General features: G+C 59.3%; 1 protein-coding gene across 2 annotated transcripts; it reads left to right on the forward strand.

Moving 5' to 3' along the window:
• The first annotated feature begins 3,675 nt into the window (after positions 1–3,675).
• On the forward strand, positions 3,676–19,426 carry GIT1 (GIT ArfGAP 1). Of its 2 annotated transcripts, XM_053930656.2 has the most exons (21): positions 3,676–4,005; positions 9,655–9,788; positions 10,239–10,351; positions 10,473–10,578; positions 11,126–11,343; positions 11,428–11,522; positions 11,862–11,904; positions 13,897–13,923; positions 14,114–14,162; positions 14,608–14,680; positions 15,262–15,359; positions 15,747–15,858; positions 15,992–16,125; positions 16,290–16,442; positions 16,548–16,778; positions 16,862–16,915; positions 17,123–17,209; positions 17,328–17,401; positions 17,508–17,690; positions 17,824–17,887; positions 18,036–19,426. In XM_053930656.2, exons 1-21 carry the CDS (start codon positions 3,954–3,956, stop codon positions 18,246–18,248), a joined length of 2,313 nt encoding a protein of 770 aa, XP_053786631.1. In that variant the 5' UTR covers positions 3,676–3,953; the 3' UTR covers positions 18,249–19,426. The 2 variants fall into 2 exon arrangements, with proteins under 2 accessions (XP_053786631.1, XP_053786632.1); XM_053930657.1 differs by lacking the exon at positions 13,897–13,923 and having other exon boundaries at positions 3,677–4,005.
• Positions 19,427–19,763: the final 337 nt, after the last annotated feature.

Genomic DNA, 19,763 nt, shown 5'->3' on the forward strand with positions numbered 1-19,763 from the left:
GGGCACTCAGTGGCGCGCCTCGCCTCCCACACCCCCGCACACAAAGACGCCGCTCGGCTGAAGGAGCAGGCGCCCGCAGCGGGCGCGCGGGCGCACGGGGCGCGGGGCCCCGGAGACACCGCCGCCGCCGCCGCCGCCGCCGCAGGGACGCGCTCCCGCAGCCCCTGTCTTCCCGCAGCCGCATAGCCCGGCCCTCAGCCCGAGCTGCCGGCGAGGGATGCGGGGATGCAGGAAAGAGAGGAGGGGGACCCGGGTGCCCCAGGCAGAGCATGCTATAACTCGGCCCCGCGGCATTGTGGGGCTTGTAGTCCACCTCGTGGAAATGGGGGTGGCAAGGGGCCGGAGACCGTCCCGCACTGGCCTCCTCATCCCGCGAAAGCGTGGGGGAGGGAATCGAGGCTGGCCGAAACGCAGGCAGCGTCCTGACGCCAGGTGAGCTGGGACGCAACCCCACCCAGCAGCGTTTTGCTTTTTGCTGGGGAAGGAAGGGGCCGCAGGCCTCGCTTCAGCATTGAGGGGAGTGGGAAGGTGTGGCCTTCAGGATTGAGTTTGGGTCCCAGGGGAACGAGAGAAGACATCCACACTCCCAGGAGAGTGACATAGCTGGGGGCGGGGGGGCTCCTGAGAAAGGTGAGGGGCATTAGTACTAAGGGTCATTGGAGCAACCAGGGGTCTGGCGCCTGAATTAGTACGTAGGAGTTTTCCCTGCCCTTTTATTAAATTAAACTCCATCTTCCACACTTGACATTGGAAAGAGAATGTCCACCTCTACCGAGCGGTCAGTCGCCCTCCATCATATACTATCCTCTGCAAGGACCAGAGTAGGGCTGGGCAGAGAAAGCAGCAGGTGGCAGCTGCCAACCTCCACCCCCGTGTGGTCCCCTCAGGAGGGGAAGTGACTGATTCCAGAGACTGTCTCCTTCCTAAATAACTCCAGGGCAGAAAGATCCTTCCAGAAGGGTCCCTGCATATGCTGTGGTAAAAAGTGAATTTGGCCTTTATGACTACCTATTGTAAGGGCAGGAAGGACCTAGAGGCTTGGTCCAGCCCACGGAGGGAGGAGGGACTGGGATGTTAGCAAGATCTGAGCTAGAATTCCTCCTTATTAATTGCCTGACTTTAAGCAAATTGCTTAAATTTTCTGGCTTCTAAGACCACTCACCTTTAAAATGAGACTGGAAACTACCTCCTAGAACGAGCTAAGGATAGCACTACCCTGGGAACGGCGCAGCCCTCTGCCAACTAGGCGGACTGAGACAGGTGGCGGGGACCAGGCATAATGCCTTGGTGAGCCCACCTTACAAGATCGGAATAAGGAATTCCACGCCAGCCCTACTTAGAACAATCTAAGAAGTGTTTGTGTGGGAAGTGCTAGCAAAAGCTTGCAAACTCTCCGCTCCTCTCTCAGGTTTCTTTGTGTGGTCTCCTTTCCTCTCCACCACACTCTGCGGTGCCAGGCCCGGGCGGGCCGGGAAGGATGAGGGATGAGTGTACGGCCTCGCCCCTTTCTGCAGCCTGGGAGGAGCCAGCTGGAGTCTTTGGCAGCGGAGGACCTCTGCCTACCTCTGCCACAAGGGGTCAGCAGAGTGTCGTGGTTGCATCCGGCGTTGAGGAGGGGGCTGCAGAGCAAAAGGGACCGCTAGGAGTGGCCGGGAGAATGCCTGCACATTTCCTTATTAAATTGTTTTTAGAACCTTGTGTGTGATTTCTCTTTAACTGTTCTGCTTCCTGAGGTGACAGCATCTCCAAAGGGAAATCCTGAAAACCCTTTTATCCCTAGTTCAGGCCTAGGCTGTGGCGGGGCTGGGGGCTTCTGGGACGAAGTTTGGAGAGTGGATCAGTGTCCGGGCCACTCCCAGGTAGTCCTGGGCCAACTGGGAGGTAGGGCGGGGGAACGGAATGAATCACCCCTTTTCCCCTGAAAAAATCTTGGAGCTCAAGGAAGGGGGCAGCTAAGACTAGATTAGGGGCTATGCCCTGGGCAGCTGGTTGTCTTTTTGCCAGGCGGCGATGCTAAACCCAGGTCGCTTTTCCTCCGGCCTGCGCGCTCTAGCTGCCACGTGCTCGAGACGCGCCCACACAGGAGAGAAACAAAGACAACCAAGCGATGAGGCTGCCAGCAGCCGCCTCGACATTTAATAAATGAAATTCCATAGCTGGGGGGTCGATCGGGTGAATGCGAGGGCACTGCAGGTCGGCTGGGCCCCGGGTTTGGGTGGTCAGGCTACCCCTCCCGTTGCCCGGGCTGGAGTCACCAAGCCCCACGGACCGCCGTCTCGGTGCGGGTGCTGCACCGGGCGGCAAGTGGTGTCCCACCCCCAACGCCACTCCTCGAGGTATCCTTGTTTAGAGAAACCCCGCCAGCCAGCGACTGGCTGTGGGGGAAAGGGAGGCCTTCAAGGTTTTTTTTTTAAGGTGTGATTTTAAAAATACCCCGTGCGTCGCTATTTCAAAAAATCTTGTCAATCTGGGCTGCAGCGAAAGGCGATGGAGGCAGCTTTGCATGTATTTCGGGTGGTGTGACTCATGAGCATCACTTTGTCTCCCCCTGGGAAGCAGCCTGTCCACCCACAAGTCACTGCTGCCCTGGCACCGCTGGGATTAAATCGACCAGCTCCGGCACCCCTGCCCAAGGACTCCCCCCACCCCTCACCCCGGTTACTGAGCAGGATCCTGCCGCTTGGGAACTCTCTCCTAATCGTGTCACCACTGACCTGACCCCCAAACCTGGTCCTGGGCATCCTTGCCCCCTCACCCCCCAGCCCCCCAAGCAGAGTGCTCTGGCTTTTCGCTGCTGCAGGTATGGGGGCTGGGTGCACGCCAGGCACACGTGTTTGGGGGAGCATGCTCAGTGCACGGGTGCACCCACGTGCAACCTGCGCCTCAGCTCCCTGTCTGCACCCCCCAACCTGCCGAGTCTCTCTGTGAAGTCCAAGAAGAAAGGCTGCCACAAATATAAAAGACCCTGCATATTAATGCATACGCCCTGGACACAAACCTCTGGTGGCCCAGAAACACAGTGGATGTATGTATACAAGACGGACAAGTGGATATTACTGCACACAGGCACAGTGGTCACTCCTCGGGAGGTCTATAAAACACCGCCCAGGTTCCTTCCTCTCTGGAGGCAAGCATTGAGGAAGGACAGATTTATTCTTATCCCGGAGGTAGGGAGTTCACTGCATGACCTCTCTGGCACCTGGGCGTCCATATTGTTGGCGGTGTGCACAGTCAGCAAGTGTTAGCGCACTCACACCTGGACACACAGATGTGGACACATGTGGGCACACTTCAGGACGCACACTTCACCCCAACCAGAGATAAGCGGATACAGCCTCCTTACAGGAGAAGGGGCCTGGGCCTCCAGCTCCTTACTCTTGTCCCTGATTCCCAGGGGTCACTGTCCTAGGGCCGGAGCAACGGGCCATCCCCCCACCTCGCAAGTGAAGGGGCTAGGGCTGACTCACACTGCCTCCGGGTCAGGGAAACGCCGGAGCAGGGGCCAGGGCCCCAGGCGACTCTGTCTGCTGGAGCTTGGCCGCGGCCCCTGCCCCTTTAAGCGCCCCCGCCCCCTCCCGCCCGCATTCCCAGCTTCCTTTCTCCAGGAGGCGCGGCCAGCAGGGCGGGTGTGCGGGCTGCCCCTCCCCCGGTGGGCAGGGCCTGTGCCGCTTCCTGCAGGAGCGGCTGGGAGCCGCTCAAGGGGCGGAGAGAGCGAGCGCGAGTGGCGGCGGGGCGGCGCGGGGCGGCGCGGGGCGGAGGGCGCCCGAGGGCGAGCGGGCAGGCGGGCACGGCGGGTTCCGGGCCAGCCCAGGGGGCGGTCGGTTGGCCGGGGCGCGGAGCCTAGCCGGGGCCTCGCCGGAGCCGGGCCGGGCAGCAGGGGCCGCCGCCGCCCGGGCCCGCCGCCCGCGCCCCCCACGCTGGCCCAGAGGGCTGGGGCCGCGTCGCCGCTGAGGATGTCCCGGAAGGGGCCGCGAGCGGAGGTGTGTGCGGATTGCAGCGCCCCGGGTAAGCAGGATCTGACCGGGGGCGGGACCGCGTACCGAGGCCGCCGCCGGGCGGGCGCCGGGGCCTGGCGGGTGCGCCGTGCAGGGCCAGAGGGCGGGGTGGGGCTGGGGGCTGCGGCCTCCGGCCTCGGCCCCCGCCTGGGCCACTGCGGAGTCGCGTCCTTGGCGGGAGATCCGGGCTGGGGGGCCCCTGTTTTCTCGCGTCCGCGGACAAGCGAGAAAGGACATTCCCGGCGCCGCCTCCCACCCCTCAGTCAGAGGGAGGCGGGCAGCTAGCTGCCCCCCGCCCCCATCTCAACATCCAAACGGAAGCGCCAGCCTGGGGTGGCTGGAGGGCTGTGGCGGAGGCCGCCAGGATTTAGGAGGTGGGGGCGATTGTGGTTTTGTGTCATTTTAGTGCCACCCCCGCGTCTTGCACCTGCTGCTCGCATGGTCTGCTGGCCCGCTGGGGTGGCGGAGGGCAAGGGGCAGAGAGCTGGGCAGATGGGCCGAGGGGGAGGGGGGTCTTGGATACTGTTTCCTCCGGAGCAGATGAGGGGGTGGCTACTCCTAGAACTCCCTGCCCCTGGCTCCCAAGGCTGGGGCTCCTTGCAGGGCCTGTTGTTCAGGGCCAGTGTGAGCCTAGGTATCTTCCCCGGAGGCATCCCCAGGCCGCCTGGTGACTGGGAGCAACTAGACTCGGCTTTTCCTGTGCCTCAGTAAGGCCTGCTTGGGTGGGTGAGCTTGGCATTGCCCCAGCTTGGGCACAAACCCCTCCTGGTCCCCTAGCCCAGCCTGACTAGAAGTGTGTAGGAAGCAGTGTCGAGGGGTGTCTAGATTCCCCGGGATCCCGCTGGCTTCCTGGCCTGCCTCTTGGCTGTATTTACCGTGGTGTTTCCCTTCTTCCCAGCAGAGTCAGCTCCAGGCTGATTTGAAACCTCTAACCTGCTAAGGAAGTGAGGAGCAGTGACCCAAAAGGATGCTCCTTTCTGGTGTGGGAGGACACTGCCAGTGATGGGGCTCAGCCGCTGGCCTGGGGGAGGGAGCCCTGGCCCCTGTCCACCCTCTTTCTTTAGAAAAGCAGCTTTCTCCCTGGGTAGGCTCAGGGGGTCTGTGAACTCCAGGCTGACTGTGGGCAGACTTAAGTGTGAGAATGTGGAGTGCTGTTTTGTGGGCCCCTAACTTCCAGTCATTCTTTGGGCTGGCCAGGACCCTAGCAGGTTGGGACCTACAGATGCTGTGGGGGCTCCAAACCAGAATGTTTGGGAGCTGTGGGTGCCTGGCAGAGGCACTCTGTGATGCTTACGACCCTGAGGCCTCCTCTGTGCACCTCGTGATCTCGAGGGCTCTGAAGAAGCTGCCTGGGGTTATGCGTCCCTACCCCTAATGATCTGGAAACTGATCCCCTTGCTCCAGCTGCAGGCAGGTCTAGGGATGGAAGGGCTGAGAGGAGAGCTTGCCTTCTGTGTGTCTGTCCCAGGCAGTTCTGCACCCCTGCTGGGCTGTCATAGCATGGGGTGTGGCGGGGAGCAACTAGGGCTAGGAGGGGGGTGCATAGCAGACACTCTTTCAGGGGAGCCTGGATTTTTGTGTTGCCTTTTTTCCATCTGATTCTGTGGCCCATGGCAAACTTTGCTCACTCTGGGCCCAAGTTTCTTTAACTGTGAGGCAAAGAGATTGGAGTAGAAATGGTGTTTGAGGAGTGTCCCATCTCCAAATCTGTGGTCCTGAGGGCTTCAGGGACATAGGGCAGCATCAGAAAAGCAGTATCTTTTTTCCATTACATTTGCCTGTTTGGCTGAAGCCTCTGAATGCCCACTGGGCTCGGGGAGGAGTGGTGTGTGTCTAATATGTTGGGCTGGCCAGCCCCTCCCCAGTCCATGTTCCACGAGGCACTTGTGCCCTGGGCACCTCCTTTCCCCTGATCCAGAATACAGGCCAGGAAGAGGCAAATGGTGAGAAGGTGAGGATGATGGGGTGGGCAGGGCAATGACGGAGCCTTACTCATCACCCCACCCCAGCACCTAGCGTGGTGTCTAGCACATAGCAGGCACTCCCCAAGCGTTTGGATGCTTGTCGGGACCCCAGCTGGCTCCTTGGGTTTACCCCGTACCCCACCAGACAATGATGCATGGCGCGGCGTTCTCAGTCTGGGGGCCGTAGCGCCCGAGGTGAAAGGCTTGTGTTTGTGCGGAACCAGTCGTCTGGAGCCCAGACCCAGAGCCACCCTCCCCTGTGTGCCCCGTACCCAATCACAGGCTTCTCTCACTGTGATAGGAGCCCTGCAGTCCCAGCTCTAGGAATGGGTTTGTGGCTTTTTTGTAGTTGGTTAATTTGGGGGATCATGGAGGTAAAAAAGAAGGTACCGTGCAGCCTGACCCCAAAGGTCTCTGTCCCCCCTCTGCTCCCAGGCCTGGGCACCCAGGATGAGTATGTGCATGTTGTGAGGCAGCTGGTCCGGTGACGTCTGTGCCCCTGTCTGCCTCGGGAGTCCCAGAGATGGGCAGGGGTCAGGAAACCCGGAGAATGTATGTTCTCCCCTCCCTTCCCCTTCACTCACCCTGCCGCACAGACCCGGTCCCGCTCTCAAGGGCCTGCTCCTCTCCCCGTGGGCCTCACCACAGCCCGGGCACCTTGGGTGAGCAAGGCCGGCCACCGGCTAAGGGCATCGGGGGACCTGCAGGCTCACTTGTCTCTTCATAATGTAGGTTATTGTGGGGCAGGTGAGTGGTGGGCTTTCTTCCTCTTCTATTGAGATATTACTTAAGGCACGACAGAGTGCCCGCTCCTTACTGCGCAGGCTGGTGAGTTTTATATCTGTGTGTAGCTGTGTGACCACCACTCCAGCGGAGAGGCAGAGCATTTCCGTCACTCTGCGGGGTTTTGTTGTGCCCCCTCCCAGTTAACGCCCCCAAAGGTAACTGCCACTCTGACCTCTATGCCTGTGGATTACTCTTGCCCTCTTTCAAGGTGGCAGGCTTCTCGCTCTTTCCGAATGAGGATCTGGTCCCTGGCTCAAGAGAGGCTAGCCTTCATAGCAGACCCACTGGCCCAGAGGCCCCTAATGGCTTTGAGAGGTGACATGAACTTACTGTAGTAGAGGCCTCCGTGGGTTGGCACTGGTTAGGGTTATCCCAGGACCCCTCCTGCCGCTTCACTTGCCCACACAGGTCAGACCCCCACCTGACTGGAGGTGGAAGTCCCGGAGGAGGATTGGCAGGTCACCACATCGCCTGGCCTTTATATTGCCTGTCTCTTCTGCCCTAAGTTTTGTCCAGGGAGCCTCTTTGGGACAAGAGTCCCTTTAACCTTAAACTTCGGCAGCCATTGGAGTTTCAGAAAGTCTTCCTGGCCCTTCTGCTTAGGAACTGGCCTAGGTGGGGGTTAGGGGCTCCTGCTTGGGCTTAGGTGTGCCCGAGGCCCCTAGGCAGCAGGAGTAGGCAGTAGGGTGAGCCTGGGCTTCTCTTTTGTGTCAGGCAGAACTGAGCTGGCACTAGTGTGCCCCAGATCAGGACAGTGTCCCCTGCCCAACCTTCCTATTTCAGGTCACTGTGGAGGAGAGGAAGGACCCCTCCCTCAGCCTCAGGGGGTGCCAAGCGAAGTCTCGGACCACGTTCCCCAGATCCTGGTCTCTTGGTCACTGCCGTGTTCGGGGACGTGCCATGTTGGTCTGGCCCTGACTATCTGGCCAGTCCTCCTGGGCTTGGCTTCTCTGGTAGAGCCATGGGCCTGGGGTGGGGGTGGAGGCCTCAGGGCTGCCCCTTTATGATCCTGGCCTGGGCGGCTCCCCACTTACAGGAAACCCCACCATTTCAACTAGAGGAATTTAGGCTGCGTCATTTCCAGCTTCCTGCCTGGTCTGCTGGAGGTGGCTAGAGGGCAGACCCCTGGCCCAGTGGTGTTTGCCAGTGAGGGGGTGCTTTCTATACCTGGAGTGGCTCGCAGCTTAGGTAAAGCCACAGGAAAGTCTGCCTTAGGGCAGCAGTCCCCAGCCTCTTTGGCACCAGGGACGAGTTTTGTGGAAGACAGTGTTTCCACGGACCGGGGGGAGGGAGGGTGTTGGGGGGACAGTTTCGGGATGATCCAGGCACATTACATTGAAGCTCACCTCCTGCTTTGCCGCCCAGTTCCTAAAAGGCCTGGGCCAGTACTGGTCCTCAGCCTGGAGGTTGGGGGCCTCTGCCTTAGCACTCCCCATCTTGGGCACAGACAGTGAGTTCCTTCCTCTTGGGTCCCTGCAATTAGCCCCCCAAGAAAGTGCATGGTGAGCACCTTGTGTATTCCTGTTGCCTTATTTTGGGGGGAGTCCCTAAAAAAGCCCTGGCCCAAAAAGCTGAGCCCTCTTTCATTTCCGGTTTCCACACTATGAGGAGCCACTTGCTGTGGGCAGAGCCCCTGCGGCACTCTGGCTCGGGGTCCCCTCGCATTTCTCCTGGGAACTTTGATGGAGGTCCTTTCAGGGAAGGGTCTGAAAATCACCTGGTTGGAGAGGTTCTGGTTACCCCTGAGTACCGTGGGGCAGGGCAGAGAGTCAGCCCCCCTCCCTAGGACAGGGCTCCCTGAGATGGGTGGGAGCCTGGGCAGAGCACAGTGCCCTGGGAGACAGGCTCCCTGCCCCCACCCTCCAGTGGCACACAATGGCTGCTTTCTCCCCCATGACCTTTCCACAGCCTGAGCTGTATGCAGCTGTCTCTGCCCCCTCTCCCAAGGGGCCTGGGGTGGGTGGCATCGCCCCTGCCTTGGCCTGGCCTGGCCCCCTTCGTGTTTCTAAAATTCACTTCCCTCCAAAGAGTTGAGCTTGGCTCCCAGAGCCCTCACCCTGTGGGGGCTGTCCCCTTTAGGGACGGTGCTTATGGACCCGGCAGGGTCTCTGGCATCTGAGCGCCTGGGTCCACATGCCAGCAAGTGCTCATCCCACTCGTTAGCTGTGTGACCTTCAGCAAGTGCTCTAACCTCTCTGGAGCCACTTTCAGCAGGGGCACCATTTCCTACCTTGCCTGACAGTTGTGAGAGGCACACAGCGCCCAGTGGTAAACAGTGGGTGCTCAGTCAGTGTTAGTTCTTTGCTCTCTCCATCCCCCTTAAGAGGGACTCCATCAGTGACGGTGACAGGAGGCTGAGGCACGGACAGGCCTCTTGCCTGGCAGGATAAGGGCAGAGTCGGGAGCCCGCGGAGGGGCGTAATGGGTCAGGCAGGTGGGCCTGCGGCTCCAGCAGAAGGATGGGTGCAGGAGAGAATGTGGCGCTGATGCAGACACAGGAGGAGCGTCTCGGGCTGTGTGGTGTCTAACCATCAGGGTTGTGTCCCCTAGGGCATTCCTGCCTCCCTGGGGAAGGGCTGCGGGACTGGTAGTGGTGACTGCAGGACAGGAAACCGTCCTCGCTGAGTAGGCCCCAGGGACCACACCTTCCCAGAGGGGCAAAGATGTGCAGGAAAGAGCTTGGCTGTGTCAATTGCCAGCTTCGAGCCTTGTGGGAAATCCCTCTCACTGCCTTAGCTTAGCTGCCTGGTCAGTAACCTGTGCCTGCTGACGTCCCCGCTCCTACACCTCGGTGGGAACCCAGGGAGTGAATATGCGTGGAATGCTAAATGTAGTGCTGGCCCTGAGCAAGGGCTTAAGGGGTCTCGCCTGTGCCTGGCTGTAGCTGACCCTTGCCCCCACCCCGGCAGACCCTGGCTGGGCCTCCATCAGCAGGGGCGTGCTGGTGTGTGACGAGTGCTGCAGTGTGCACCGGAGCCTGGGCCGCCACATCTCCATTGTCAAGCACCTTCGCCACAGCGCCTGGCCTCCCACACTGCTGCAGGTACGGGCCTGGTCAGCGGCTCCTCCTTCCTCACAGAATGTGTCGAGCGCAGGCACATTTTCCTCATACTGGCATACACACCTGCCTAGATTCAGCAGCTCCCAGGGGCACCCACCCGCCTAACCCTGACCCTTTCCACCCGTCCGCTCATCTGAGAGAGGAGGTGTCCGGGACTGGAGTCAGACAGACCTGGTCTCTCACCTTGGCTCTGTCACTTACTAGCTTGGCCATGTAGCATTGAGCAGGTCGCTTAACCTCTCTAGGCCTTGGCATGCTGGCCGTGTGACCTGAAGTTCTAAACAGGACCCACGTCCTTGGGTGGGCTGACTGGATGGAGGTGCAGCAGTGAGAGGCACACAGTAGGCCCTTTGGTACTCCTTGCAGCCACACTGGCTGTGGCTGGTACCCAGCACCCAGTGGGCTCTCGCACTTGGCATCTCCTCCCCGCAGATGGTGCACACGCTCGCCAGCAACGGGGCCAACTCCATCTGGGAGCATTCCCTGCTGGACCCTGCGCAAGTGCAGAGCGGTCGGCGCAAAGCCAACCCCCAAGACAAAGTCCAGTGAGTCGGGGTGGAAGGGTGGTGGCAGGGGCTGCACAGTCTGAGACATGGGCCTGGGAGGTGGCTGAATGACTCGCCTCTCTCGCTCGGCTCCTCACTTCCTCCTGTGTGCCCCATGCAGCCCCATCAAGTCAGAGTTCATCAGGGCCAAGTACCAGATGCTGGCATTTGTGCACAAGCTTCCCTGCCGAGATGATGACGGGGTCACCGCCAAAGACCTCAGCAAGGTTTGAGGGGCCCCACGGCGGGTGGTGGGCCACTCTCCTCATCCATAATGCCCTGAAGGCCTCTCCTTCATCACCACTGAGCCGGAGGCCACAAAGGCAGCCAGGTCAGGCAAGACTAGTGGGCATGGTGGAGGGACAGACTTGCTTGGTCAGGCTGGACGTGGTCAAAGCCCCCAGCGCCCAGGTGGACACACAAGGTTCAAATTCCCCAGCTGCCACCCAAAAGCCAGAGAAGCTTAGGGCAGTTTCTTAGCCTCTCAGAGCCTCAGTTTTCTCATCTGTACAATGGGAAAGAAGTAACAGCATGTCTCACAGAGAACGTCTGTTCCAAGCACAGCACGCAGCACATGGTAGACTGACTGACAACAGCTATTACTAATCGGCAGTAACTCCTAGGGGGACCCCTCTGTCCTCCCTGACAACCTAACTTCTGCTGGGCTCTTGGACCTGTAGGAGTCCCAGGTGCTGCCTATTCTAGGTGCAGCTTAAGGCGGGGGGTGGGAGGGCTCGTGCACACACGTCTGTTAAACACTCCCGCTCCTTGCAGCAACTGCATTCAAGCGTGCGGACAGGCAACTTGGAGACATGTCTACGCCTGCTGTCCCTGGGTGCCCAGGCCAACTTCTTCCACCCAGAGAAGGGCACCACACCTCTGCACGTGGCTGCCAAGGCAGGGCAGACGCTGCAGGCCGAGCTTCTTGTAGTATACGGTGCCGACCCTGGCTCTCCTGATGTTAATGGGCGAACACCCATTGACTATGCCAGGTGAGGGTCAGCAGAAGGGTGATGCTTGGATGGGTGGGAGGAGTGGGCTGCTGCTGCAGGCTGAGCCATGCCCCCTCCCCACAGGCAGGCGGGGCATCATGAGCTGGCGGAAAGGCTAGTTGAGTGCCAGTATGAGCTCACTGACCGGTTGGCCTTCTATCTCTGTGGACGAAAGCCTGGTGAGCAGAGTGCGGGGCAGGCCTTGCTGGGCCAGGCAGGTGGGACCCAGACACACCTCAGCAGCAGGTGCCATGGTGACAAAGCTGGCTGGGGAACAGTGTTGCTAGGCAACTGGCTCCTGTGAAATTGCTGCAGGCTCTGGGCTGCAGCACATTGGGGTAGGGAGTGGGGGTGGGCATAACTTCCAGCCAGCTCCCAGGGCCTTGGGGGGGGCGGCCTGCCCTCCTCCCTTTCCTCTGACGCGTTTGGGTGCCAAGCCGTGCTCATGGCAGTGAGGTGGGCTTCCACCTGCTAAGGCCACTCAGTATCAGTGACTTGGCATTTTTATTTTTGTTCAGATCACAAGAATGGGCATTACATCATCCCACAGATGGCCGACAGGTGAGTCCCCACCTGATGTCCCTTCCCAGAGGCTGTTAGAGGCCATGTGGGTGCCTGACCCCCAGAGCCCTCTGCCCTCCAACTCCCTAGGCACTAGGGACCTGGGGCCCCTCCACATTCCGTTAGGGGCTGGAAGCACAAACATTTCACAAAGTCTGATCCTTACTCTCTGATTCTGGGTCCCAGGGCAGGTACGACGTGTCTATTTAGCACACTGCCAGCACAGCCCGAGCCCCTCCTGTCAGGAACGTAGTGCTTAAGTACAAGGAGCGGCAGGTCACTGGGTTCTACTTCCCACTAAAATCTTTAGATAAATCTCTGCACTTCAGTGAAAAGGTGGTGGGCTCCAGGATTTGACTAACTTTGGGAGCACTGGCCAGGCCTCTGTGGTGTGCTCATAAATTGGACAGGGGATTGAGAGCAAGGCATGGCACAATTCCCGTGTTTCTGCTTCTGATCTGAGAGGCCTCAGGTGCCCAAGCTGTGGGAGATAGTGCCCAAGCTGTGGGAGACAGCCCCCAAGCCCTCACTCCAACTTACAGGATGGGTGTTGGCGCCACCTGGTGGCGGCCTCAGATGGCCAAGTCTTCATGCCAAGCTGTGTCTGCTGGCCTGGACGGGAGACAAAAGGCTCCCTCCTCCTCCAAAGGCCAGTGTGGGCAGATGGGGATAGTCAGGGTTGGGCATCTGGGATTCCTGAAACCAGACCTCCTCTGTTGTGAAATCGTGACTCCCCCCTACTTCTTTGGTCTGATTCTGCCTGGTGTGTGTACCTGTGTGACGGGGGAATGTCATAAACACATGTGGGCAAGTACTCAATGAAATGTTAACTGAGCACCTTCGCAGTGTCAGCTGCTGTTCTTGGCACGGGGACACAGAGGTAACGCAGACATGATCCCTGCCTTTAAGGAGCTCGCAGTCTAGAAAGGAAGACACCCTAGTCAGACAGTTGTGGTTTAGTGTGGGAAGTACAGCAAGAGAGGCAGAGGTGTAGAATCAGAAATGCCGAGCCAGGAATTGAAAGCAGATGGTGAGACTGGAGCATGCGTGAGAGGCCGGGAACCCCAGGAGCAGGACTGGCATAGAGACGGAGCCAGAGAGTGGCCAGTCCTGTGAGCCCTCCAAGAGCTGTGACCAGCGCAAGGGTGGAGGGGTTCTAAGCATGGATGTGCAGTCAGCTCTGCTGTTTACTGGCTGTGTGACTTCAGGTAGGCTACTTAACCTCTCTGAACCTTAGTTCATCTTTTCTGAAAATGAGGGCAACCGTACCTATCTTTCTGGGCTGTTGAGAGGATTAAATAAGGTGATGCATGCAAAGCACTTAGCATATTTTTAAAATTAGCTTTTTGTTGAAGTATGCCATACATCCTGTTATTATTGAGAAGTTTTGCCCTGGCTGCTGTGGCTCAGTGGTTTGAGCACCGGCCTGCAAACCAAAGGGTCGCCAGTACGATTCCCAGTCAGGGCACGTGCCTGGGGTTGTGGGCCAGGTCCCCGATAGGGAGTGCACAAGAGGTAACCACACATTAATGTTCCTTCCCGTCTCTTTTCTCCCTCCCTTTCCCTCTCTCTAAAAATAAATTTAAAATCTTAAAAAAAAAAAAAAAAGAAAGAAAAGGAAATTGTTTTTGCAGCCAGGGTAGTGCAGCCAGACACATCAGAAAAATCATCCTGGGTGCTAGGTAGGAAAAATGATTGTAGGGGCAAGAAGAAATGATGGCAAAACTTGGGAAAAGTCCGGCAAAGGGTGAGGGAGGGTTCAGGTGACTCCCAGGAGCTGCGTCAGTGCTGGGTGAGTGGGTCACTGAAAGTCAGAGTGAGCCGGCCAGGAGCAGGTTGGGAGGAGAAATGAGTTCAGTTTGGTACATTCTGAGTCTGGCGCGTGCTCAGAGATGGGTCCACGCTTGATGTGGGAAGGCGTGTGCTGCCCTGCTCCTGGGTAATTGCTGCCTCTGTCCTGTTCTTCCCTCTGCTGCCTTCCTCTGGATTTAGATCTCGGCAAAAGTGCATGTCTCAGAGGTATCTGGTGTCTGCCATGGGAGCAGGCTCTGGAGGTCGGGTGGGGCAGGGTGGCTCTTGGTGTGTGGTATCTGGTGTCTTGTCTCCCTGGGATCCCTGCATGTTTGGGAGGTCACTGGCAGGGGCCTGGCCACCTCTCATGTCTGGCCTCTCCGTTCTTCCCCATTCCCATCTCCCTCCTTGTCCACAGCCTGGACCTGTCCGAGTTGGCCAAAGCTGCCAAGAAGAAGCTGCAGGCGGTGAGTCTGCTTAGACCCCTAATACGTGGAGCTGCTCCCATTTTGAACCCCCTCCCCGCCCCCCACGTTGCTCCCCCTTACTCTGACACGGTGCTCTTTTCCAGTCTTTGACCTGTTCTCACTGTGTTCTCCCCAGTTTCCTCTTTTTGACTTCTCCACCCCTGTCTTTCACCCTGGCTCTGCCTTTCAAAGGCTCCTAGGGCCCCGGCTCCATCTCTGCCTAGACCAGCATTAGCTGGTCTAGTCTGGCCTTCCTTTTGTCTTCTCCCACCTGGGAGCTTGGCAGACAGACCCCCTACCCCAGTTTCCAGTTCTGAGACTGTGGGGGCTGGGTGGCATAAGGGAAACACGCCGTTTCCCACATCATATGACATCTGGCGAACTGGGCCTGTTGGCAGTGGGGGCCATGTGTTCTGACAAAGCCTATGCCCACCTCTGCCTCCAGCTCAGCAACCGGCTTTTTGAGGAACTTGCCATGGACGTGTATGATGAGGTGGATCGAAGAGAAAATGACGCCGGTGAGCTGGGGGTGCATCAGAGGCTTTGGGCAGATGGGACAGAGCAACTACCTGCCAGGGAAGGGCTAGGACCTGGTGTGGCTCTCGGGTACTTCCACTGAAACTAAGAAGCGGGGAGTGCCTGGGGTTGGTCTGCTCAGCAAGCCTGCGTAGAAGCCAGCTGTTAGCCCGCCTGGGCAGCTTCCCCAGCTGGGCAGAGTGCTAAGCTGGAGGCAGCCGGCCTGCTCCTCCCACCCCACCCCACCCCAGCCCCCAACTGGGGCTCATCTCTGCTTTAGCTACCTCCCACTTTGGCTCTCTCCCCAGTCCTGCTCCCGCCCTTTCCTCTCCTTCCATGGCTCCTTCCTGGCCACAGCCAGATTCCAGCCCAAACTCAGGGGGCCTGGCATGAGGGAGTCACCTTGTTCTGTCAGTCAGTCCCCCAGCTGGCTTTGTCCAACGCCTGTCTGAAGACCCCTGTTTTGATCACCGAGCTCAGTGGGCGTGGGGAGGAGCTAGGAAGGCTGTTGCTCAGTGCTCCCCCCAGCCTACTTACGGGCCTGGCCACCCTGGACAGTCTGCTCCCTGCTCCTCCCCCACAGTGTGGCTGGCTACCCAAAACCACAGCACCCTGGTGACAGAGCGCAGTGCTGTGCCCTTCCTGCCTGTTAACCCTGAATACTCAGCAACACGGAATCAGGTGAGGAGGCTTGGTGGGGTGGCCTGGGGCTATTTCCTTCCTTCCTTCCTGGGGTCTCCAGCTGGGGTGGTGGGGGGGCCTGCCCTTCCTCACCAGCTGTTGTCCAGGACTGAGCCCGTTCTCCTCCACCTCTGGCCAAGGCCTCCCTCCAGGCCCGGCTGGCACTGGCATTTGGGAGTGAGGCAGAGGCTATTCTTTTGAGCACTTGCTGAGCAGCCTCTGGAGGTTGGGTTCCTGCCTCTCCTGAGAACCAGCCCTCAGCCCCCTGAGTCTGTGCCAAACTTCACCCCCTGTCCTGGCCGGGTGAGCCGGGCTGGGATGTTGTAGCTGTGGTTATAGCAGATAGCAGGGGGCCCCTCATGCCTGTCTGGCCCTTTCTCCTCGCAGGGGCGACAGAAGTTGGCCCGCTTTAATGCCCGAGAGTTTGCCACCTTGATCATTGACATTCTCAGTGAGGCCAAGCGGAGACAGCAGGGCAAGAGCCTGAGCAGCCCCACAGGTAGGGAGGGTGAGGATGGAGACACGGGCGGTGGGCACTGTTCCAGGATATTCTCTTTCATGGCTCCCTTTCTGGAGTAGCATGAGAGATGGGTTATGTGGCTGAGCCCTGAGTGACAGGCCTATGCCCTCAGACAACCTCGAGCTGTCTGTGCGGAGCCAGAGTGACCTCGACGACCAGCACGACTACGACAGTGTGGCCTCAGACGAGGACACAGACCAGGAGCCCCTGCGCAGCACCGGCGCCACACGGAACAACCGAGCCCGGGTCTGAGCACTGCCCCTCCCCCAGGCCTCCATCAAGGCCCAGCTCTGTCCTCTTGCAGCCCAGGGCCTCGGGGACAAGTGGGCTGGTCACAGCTTTGAGAGCAGCCCTCTGGGAGCATTTGTCTTCTGCCCCGGTGGCTGACTGGCTTACATCTCACCCTGCAGAGCATGGACTCCTCAGACCTGTCCGATGGGGCCGTGACGCTGCAGGAGTACCTGGAGCTGAAGAAGGCCCTCGCCACCTCCGAGGCAAAGGTGCAGCAGCTCATGAAGGTCAACAGTAGCTTAAGTGACGAGCTCCGGAGGCTACAGAGGGAGGTGAGGGCTGTAGCCTACGTGGGAGTGGAGGCTCCCAGGGCCCCAGTGGGGAGATGGGACTGGTGCCTGGGCCCTCTGGAATTTCTGACACCACTTCACTCTCAGATCCACAAGCTGCAGGCAGAGAACTTGCAGATCCGACAGCCGCCTGGGCCAGTGCCCACACCCCCTCTCCCCAGCGACCGGGCAGAACACACATCAATAGGGCCTGGCGGGAGTGCCCACCGCAGGGATCGCCAGGCCTTCTCCATGTATGAACCAGGCTCCGCCCTGAAGCCCTTTGGGGGCCCACCTGGGGATGAGCTTGTCACCCGGCTACAGCCTTTCCACAGCACTGTGAGTTGCCAACTCAAGGTGGTGGGGAAACGGGGCTGGCTCTGCCACAGGGCCCTTCGTGATACCACTGTGCTCACCCCCAGGAGCTGGAGGATGACACCATCTATTCAATGCATGTCCCTGCCGGCCTTTACCGGGTAAGCAGTTCCTGGGGCAGGTGGGTTCATTTTTGCAAATAGGTTCTGAACCCCAGTGTGTGCCACGCTTTGTGCTGGAGGCTTCGTGCACAGGGATGGCTAGACTACGCAGTTCCCACCTGCGGTGCGAGGAAGCTGGAAAGTGGGGGGAAGCTGGAAGGTGGGTGCCAGGGAGGAGCGACTGACTCCAGCCCTCCTGGGTTTCAGATCCGGAAGGGGGTTTCAGCCTCGGCTGTGCCCTTCACTCCACCCTCCCCACTGCTGCCGTGCTCCCAGGAAGGAAGCCGCCACACGGTAACATCTCATCCCCTGTGCCTGAGGGAGAGGCTGAATGCAATGTGTGCAAGCCAGGTGAGGGGAGGCGTGTGGGTTTGTGTGTGCCTCACCTACCCTCCTTCCCTGTACCTTACAGAGCAAGCTTTCCCGCCACGGCAGCGGTGCTGACAGTGACTATGAGAACACGCAAAGTGGGGACCCCCTGCTTGGGTGAGACACGCAGGTGGTGGGAGGTCAAATGGGCCCTGGAGCATCTGAGGGCACAGGCAAGAGATCTCAGCCCTGGAATGTCTCTCTTTCTAACCCTGGGCCTCAGACTGGAAGGGAAGAGGTTTCTAGAGCTGGGCAAGGAAGAGGACTTCCACCCAGAGCTGGAAAGCCTGGATGGAGACCTGGATCCCGGGCTTCCCAGCACAGAGGACGTCATCTTGAAGACCGAGCAGGTCACCAAGAACATTCAGGAACTGTTGCGAGCTGCCCAGGAATTCAAGCATGACAGGTATGGGGGTGGGATGCATGCTCATGTGGCCTGTGGGTTTGCAGAGGGCCAGAGAGGGACCAGTGTTCCACTCCGTTGTCCTGGGGACCTACCCTGAGAGCCCCCTAATTTATACCTTCCCCTCCCCCTACAGCTTTGTGCCCTGCTCAGAGAAGATCCATTTGGCTGTGACTGAGATGGCCTCTCTCTTCCCAAAGGTACAGGGGCCAGAGAAAGGAGCAGGATTGGGAGGGCTTAAGGGTGGGGCAGGGGTAGGGAATCTGCTGCCTGGGTGGAGACATGGATACCACCCAGCCATGACCAAAGTTCCTGGTTTGAACTACGAGGCCCTCTTTCCCCCTCCAGAGACCAGCCCTGGAGCCTGTACGCAGTTCTCTGCGGCTGCTCAATGCCAGCGCCTACCGGCTGCAGAGTGAGTGCCGGAAGACAGTGCCTCCGGAGCCTGGCGCCCCTGTGGACTTCCAGCTGCTGACTCAGCAGGTGATCCAGTGCGCCTATGACATCGCCAAGGCTGCCAAGCAGCTGGTCACCATCACCACCCGAGAGAAGAAGCAGTGACCACTCTCCCTGTACCCTCACCTACACCCTGGGACCTCACTGGCCGTGGGAGCTGGGCCACTCCGACACTAATCCCCACCCCAACAGAGCCACTGGCGCAAGTGCCCTTAGTGCTGCCACTCTCCCCTGGCAGCCAGGTGCCCTGGTGCCAGCCCCCCTCAAGCCCCCAAGGATGGGGAGGTGGGGTGGCAGGAGCTTCTGTCCCCCACATTCCATGCACCTCCCCCTGTACATAGCATCCCTTCCCCTTCTAGTGTGCAGGGGCCTGTAAGGCATCACTCCCAGCCCCTTGCCCTCCAGGGCACCCTCAGTAAAGGGTCAGGTGGGGACACTCCAAGTGGGGTGACTCCCCCTACATGCATCCCACCCCCATGAGCCAGTTCAGCCCTACTGGGGGCTGAGTGGGGGCATCCCCCTCCTTTGTACATAATCTCTGTGGATGTAGCCACCAGCCCCCATGCTGCTCTCTTTCAATGCCAAACGGCCCCTGCCTAGGGCATAGGTGCCAGCCTGTGTTCCTGGGGTCCCCAGCAGCAAACACTGGAAAATCTCCCCCCCCCTCTTTCCCCCTTAATTTTAACCTTGTAACTGAGTGTCCCTGCGTGCCTGTGTGCGAGTGTGTGGGGCGGCAGTGCCGTTCCAGAGGCCTGGCCAATATGGAGTTTGAGGGGTGAGGGGACCAGAGCAGCAGGACCAGCATTGGGGGTCAGCCCCCCTCACCCATCCTGGGGCCAGGGACCGCCAGAGTAACCAACTGGGGTCCTGCCCACTGCCTCCCCTCCTTACTCCCACCACTTGTACCCCTTCTTTATGAACTTAAAATGGAAACCACTTCCCTCCATCTCTCTTCCCCCTCCCTTGTGGAGGGGGAGTGTGCTGGCTGGGGCAAAGAACTGAGCACCTGAGCCTGGGGCTGGCTCCCCGGGGTCCCTGACTCAGCCGAGAGGCCCCTCCCTATAACCTCTGAGAGGCTAGCACCTGTGCCTGCGGTGTCTGGGTACCTGGAACCTGGGCTACGGCCTGGGAAGGCTGGAGAGGCAGATGGCAGCACCCACCAGCTCTTCTCCCCATCCTGCCCCTGTCCCCAGGGGCCAGGCTCTACCTGTGTGGTGGTGGGTGGGCTGACTGTCAGGATGTGTATCATGTACATTTGTATCAAAAATAAATAAGTGACCATGTGCTGTTTCTGGTACTTAGAGAATCGAGGGGAGGGAAACTGGGAGGGGGCAAACACGAAAGGGAGAACAAATCTGTCAGCAGCATGAAGCCAATGAGTACAACCGGTCCAGTCTACAGGCTGCGGATGGGAAGCCCCCCCTGTTGTCTCTTAGAGGAGCTTGGAGTAATACCACCATCCCCCTCCACTCCCCACAGTGGTGAGAGGGGTTCCCTCACTCCTAAAACCCTGCAGGGTTGGCGGTGCCCAACTTGATTTTGTAAACTCCCTGCTTCACACACAACCTAAGTAGCCTGGGTTGTGTGTCTGTATGGCAGATGTACAGAGTTAATGCCAGG

The sequence above is a fragment of the Desmodus rotundus genome, chromosome 9 (assembly GCF_022682495.2).
Source record: "Desmodus rotundus isolate HL8 chromosome 9, HLdesRot8A.1, whole genome shotgun sequence".
Classification (NCBI taxonomy): domain Eukaryota; kingdom Metazoa; phylum Chordata; class Mammalia; order Chiroptera; family Phyllostomidae; genus Desmodus; species Desmodus rotundus.

Coding starts and splice junctions, on each gene's coding strand:
- GIT1 (XM_053930656.2), top strand. CDS start 3,954: ATGTCCCGGAAGGGGCCGCGAGCGGAGGTGTGTGCGGATTGCAGCGCC. Junction 11,344..11,427: donor ACACCCATTGACTATGCCAG/GTGAGGGTCAGC, acceptor CCCTCCCCACAG/GCAGGCGGGGCATCATGAGC. Junction 15,859..15,991: donor GAGCCTGAGCAGCCCCACAG/GTAGGGAGGGTG, acceptor CTATGCCCTCAG/ACAACCTCGAGCTGTCTGTG.